This window comes from Marmota marmota, unplaced genomic scaffold (genome assembly GCF_001458135.2).
Source record: "Marmota marmota marmota unplaced genomic scaffold, marMar, whole genome shotgun sequence".
Taxonomy (NCBI): domain Eukaryota; kingdom Metazoa; phylum Chordata; class Mammalia; order Rodentia; family Sciuridae; genus Marmota; species Marmota marmota.
This window is the reverse complement of record NW_026000229.1, coordinates 7715806-7719956: the sequence shown is the minus strand read 5'-3', so window position 1 is coordinate 7719956 and position 4151 is coordinate 7715806. Positions and strand designations below refer to the sequence as shown.

Here is a 4151-nt window from a genome sequence, read left to right as displayed (position 1 = left end):
TTTCTGCCTCAACCTGGGGATGGCTGTACAGGGACACGTCAACCTTTGGAGCCTGCTTCTGGGGCAGCAGGGTCAGAGTGTTAGTAATACAGAGATGGGGTGCTCACAGGTGTAGGTCCATTGGTGAGTCAGCACACCCTGGGAAAGGCTGGAAATCAAAATGACTAGGGTAGGGGCATAAAGAAGGCAGTTCATAACTTTTTTCTGGCATGGGGACAGGTTAATGCTTTGAAGCTCTTCCCCACCTCCCAGGATGTTTCTAGACTGGAAGGGGACTTACCTGGTCAATCACAAGAGGAAGCCTCTACAGCCTTGCTTCCCTGAGAAGACTAGCAGACTCCGCTTATAGAGTCCTGGTAACCAGGCAATCAGTACCCCAGACCACTGGTGGTTCTGGTAAATTGGCTTTCTTCCAGAAATCCAATCAACTTCTGTTAAGCTTCTAGCATGCAGGGCTCATCCAAGTTTATTTTAGATGTTGAAACCCAGCAGAAGCCCAGGGCAAGGTACCTTAGTTGTCAGAATAGTTTACATTCTTTTTATGCTTTTTTGAGCCACCTCTGAGAGAGTCAAACACACACAAACCCTTGGCCCTCCCCAGGGACTCAAGAGCGGGAAATCAGGGCTGCGGGTGTACCTCAGTGGTAGAGTGCTCACCTAGAATGCTATAGGCAATGTGTTCAATCCCCAGCACCACAAACAAAAGTAGAATATCAAAGAGGTCAATAATTGACTGTGTGGATGACAGGGCTTAAATTTACTTATCCAAAACCCAAGGGGAAATATGAGGGAGTGCTTCCTGAAGAGGCCCTCCTCTAACTGCATAAATCTACCTCTTTTCACCAGCAGGATTTATTTCAGGGTTCTGCCAGTAAAATGATTTATAAATACATTCTTCCCCATCTCTTCTTTTCCAGGGGTGCTGCAGAGTTGCACAGGGTGGGGTCTGCTTCTTAGATCCTGGAGCTATAGCCTTCCTCCCTCCCAGCCCCGGCAACCATTGGAGCTCTTCCTGCACACCCTCCCCCCAGCTGACTTGGGTTTGGGCAGAAGATCCAAGGCCGTTATCTTTCAACAGACAGCTGTGCAGGGCTGGAGGCAGCAGCTTATCAGGAAGCCTGCAGTGATTCACAGCCCAAGTCCCGGCTTCTCTGCTGAATAGTAATTTCCAGCAGTAGATTTGTGCTCAGTCTCTCTCCTCCCCCTCTCCCAAGGGTGTGCTGTCCTTTTGCAGAGAGGGCAGTGAAGGGGAGATTCTACCCACAGGGATGAGGGCTTTGTGCCAGCCTTCTGGGTAAGGCTGTCTATTGAAAGGAGGTCGCAGTTTGGGGGACCTCGGCAGAAGTCTGCCATCCTTGGCAGTGACCCCCAAGAGAGCTCATCCGTGCTTTCCTTCCTTCCTCTCCCAGAAAAGCAATGTGCTACTCCCTTTCCCTTTATGGGGAGATAAAGGGGGATACTGGCCCCCCTTTCCATCAAAAGCCCCTAAGTTCAGACCCAGCCAGTGAGGGCAGGGGATAGAGAAGCCAGACACTGGGCAGTATGCCTCTTGTACCATTTGAAGCTGTCCAATCTCTGTACTTGACCCTGAAGACTCCAAGGCTAAGGCTGGAGGGGGGCAGCCCAGAACTCCAAAGGCTAAAGCTGAGACACAAGGGGTGCAGGCCAGAGCTGCTGTTGCATAGATAGGTGATTAGGAAAAAACCCAGAAACAGAGCCATTTTTGTGTTTGTTTTATTGGAAGCGACCTCAGCTGTGGAACTCAGGGGAGAAATCACGGAAAGTTCTGTCCCGGGTGTCTCCCCCTGGGTCAGCAGGGGGGAAGGAGAATATTAAAAGAGAAAGAAAAACTAAAATGGAACCTGTTCCAGGGCAGGGGGCAGAATTGGGCCCCCACATCTCAGACTATTCTACCCTCAAGCATCAGTTTCTCAGTCCTGACCTCCTCTGTCAACGGTGGAGGTGATTCCAAGACCTCTTTTCAGCTGCCAGAATTCGGATCCCTTCATGAATGCTGGGCACCTTTAATCCCTGTGAGTCCCAAACAAGACTTGAGTCCCACTGCCCACCATTCCCTCCCTATAGAAGACCCCAGTATGGCCGAGAAAAGGTGATGGTGGAGTTCTACATCTTTAGGTAACACAAGCGGCAGAGCAACCATTCCATGAAGCTTCCCGGGGCTCATCGAGACCCTCTCCTGCCACTCTTGGGTCCCCTCTCGTCGCCTTGGGTCCATGCGGCTATTCTGAGGAGCTGTGTTCAGGATGTGGCCTCCTGAGGACCCAAGTATGACAAGCTAGAAGGGGTGCGTTGGAAGGTACAGGTAGGTGCTTGGGGTAAGATCCAGTCGGTCTGAATGGCCCGGAGTACAAAGTTCTCAGGCAGTTCTGTTCTCCTCCGCAGCCCCTGGCTCATGCTGCGACCGCTTCGCGTTACCTTCTTCAGCTGTGGACTCCCCTAGGCTCCTCTTGGACGTTGGAGCTGTTGGTGGAGACGAAGGACCAGGATGGGGGCTCGGGGGCTGGTAGCCGAGTTGCCGCGGATCCAGTGCGTCCTTGGAGAGTAGGATGGCGAGGCTGGGCACGTTCTTAAGTACACTGAGACTGGCGGCGGGCTCGCCAGGGGTCTGACCCGGCTTGGGCCCGGGCGGGAGGCTCTGCCACACCTCGCGCACACTCCGGTAGCGCAGCCGCGTGACCTGGTGCAAGCCCGCCAGGCGGCGCTTGAGGATCTCGGCGCACGTGACGGTCTTGGTGGTGGCCCGGCCGCAGCCGCTGAAGACGATGGCGCGCNCGCCTGGGAGGTCCCGCCCCCTCCTCAAGGCCCCGCCCCCACTCTCCCCTGCTGGGCCCAATCTCAGCCTCACCAACCTTTCAGAGAATAAGTCTTCGTGCTCTGCTTCTAGGGCACCGCGGCCGCGCTCACAGAGGGGCGCTTTAGCATCAGAGGGTGCCTTGGGAGGCGAAGTTCCCCTACAGTCGCCATCAGTCCTCCCCGAACCGACCCTTATAAAGGGGCAACCTAAATAAAAGCTATGCTTGCGATGCAAACGCCTTTTCAAGCCAGGTCTCTAAGCCCTTCCCAGTTCCAATTGAAGGCTCCCCTAGTCCCCTCCTAGGGAGAGATTTGCAAGCGGCCTGCTGGGGCCTCGCTCCTCCAATTCTCAGGAGATATTCCCCCCCCCTTCCGCCCCCTAGTATTCTCGCCTCAAGGACAGCGGGTGCACGGTCAGCAGAGTGCGGGAGGCGCTGACTGCGGCTCCACTCCGCGCCTCCCCTCTGATGACTGTGTCGCGGCGCGGTCCTCCGTTAGCGGCCAGAGACCGAGATTTTAGCCTCACCACCCCTGACCCGAACTAGAAGATACCAGCCTCCCCCCAACATACACCACTCAGGCGCCGGGGATGGTGATGTCCTGGCCCCGACAGTTCCCTAAGGTGGATGGAGAAAAGAACGAGGAGACCCTTCAAGAGGCGTTAAGCTCCCCCTACCATCCCTGAAAGTCTATTAGGGAAGTATGCTTTAGCATAAGCCAGCTATTGCTCCCTGCCAACACGAATCCCCCACCTTCCTTTCTCCCAGATGCAATTCGTTGTCAGTCAGCCTTGGCCCCTAGAGAGCCAGTGGAATCTATTTTCAAAAGGATACTGAAGTGAAGGCAAATTTTGAGAGAGATTGGGAGAAAGGTGTGGAGTTGAAGCTTTGGGGTATATGAAACTACTGGATGCCCTCTTTGGAAACTCCACAGGACCAAAGGAGAGGCTCAGGGTCTCCTGCGAGGGGAGATGAGCAGTAGACAGGAACCTGGGACTGACGGACTCATGGGAGAGAGAGAGGGGTTTTGTTTGTTTTGTACTGAGCATTGAATCAGGGGTGCCCTACCACTGAGCTACAGCCCCAGCCCCTTTTAAATTTTATTTTGCGATACTGGGGATCAAAGCCAGTGCCTCATGCATGCAAGGTAGGCACACTACCAGTGAGCTATATCCCCAAGCCCTCCAGCCCCTTTTAAATTTTAGACAGGGTCTCACTAATTTGCCGAGGCTGACATCTAATTTGTGATCCTCCCGCTTCAGCCTCTGGGGATGCTGGAATTACAAGCTTGCATCATGGAAACCGAGAGAATCTGAGAAGGAGCCCGACCCTCTCTAA

At 54.0% G+C, this 4151-nt stretch overlaps 1 protein-coding gene across 1 annotated transcript; it reads right to left on the bottom strand.

The window, feature by feature from the left end:
- Positions 1-1718: 1718 nt before the first annotated feature.
- On the bottom strand, positions 1719-3383 carry Rpp25 (ribonuclease P and MRP subunit p25). Its single transcript, XM_048793205.1, has 2 exons — positions 3351-3383; positions 1719-3070 (listed from the first exon to the last, which is right to left on the bottom strand). Exons 1-2 carry the CDS (start codon positions 3381-3383, stop codon positions 2378-2380), a joined length of 726 nt encoding a protein of 241 aa, XP_048649162.1. The 3' UTR covers positions 1719-2377.
- Positions 3384-4151: the final 768 nt, after the last annotated feature.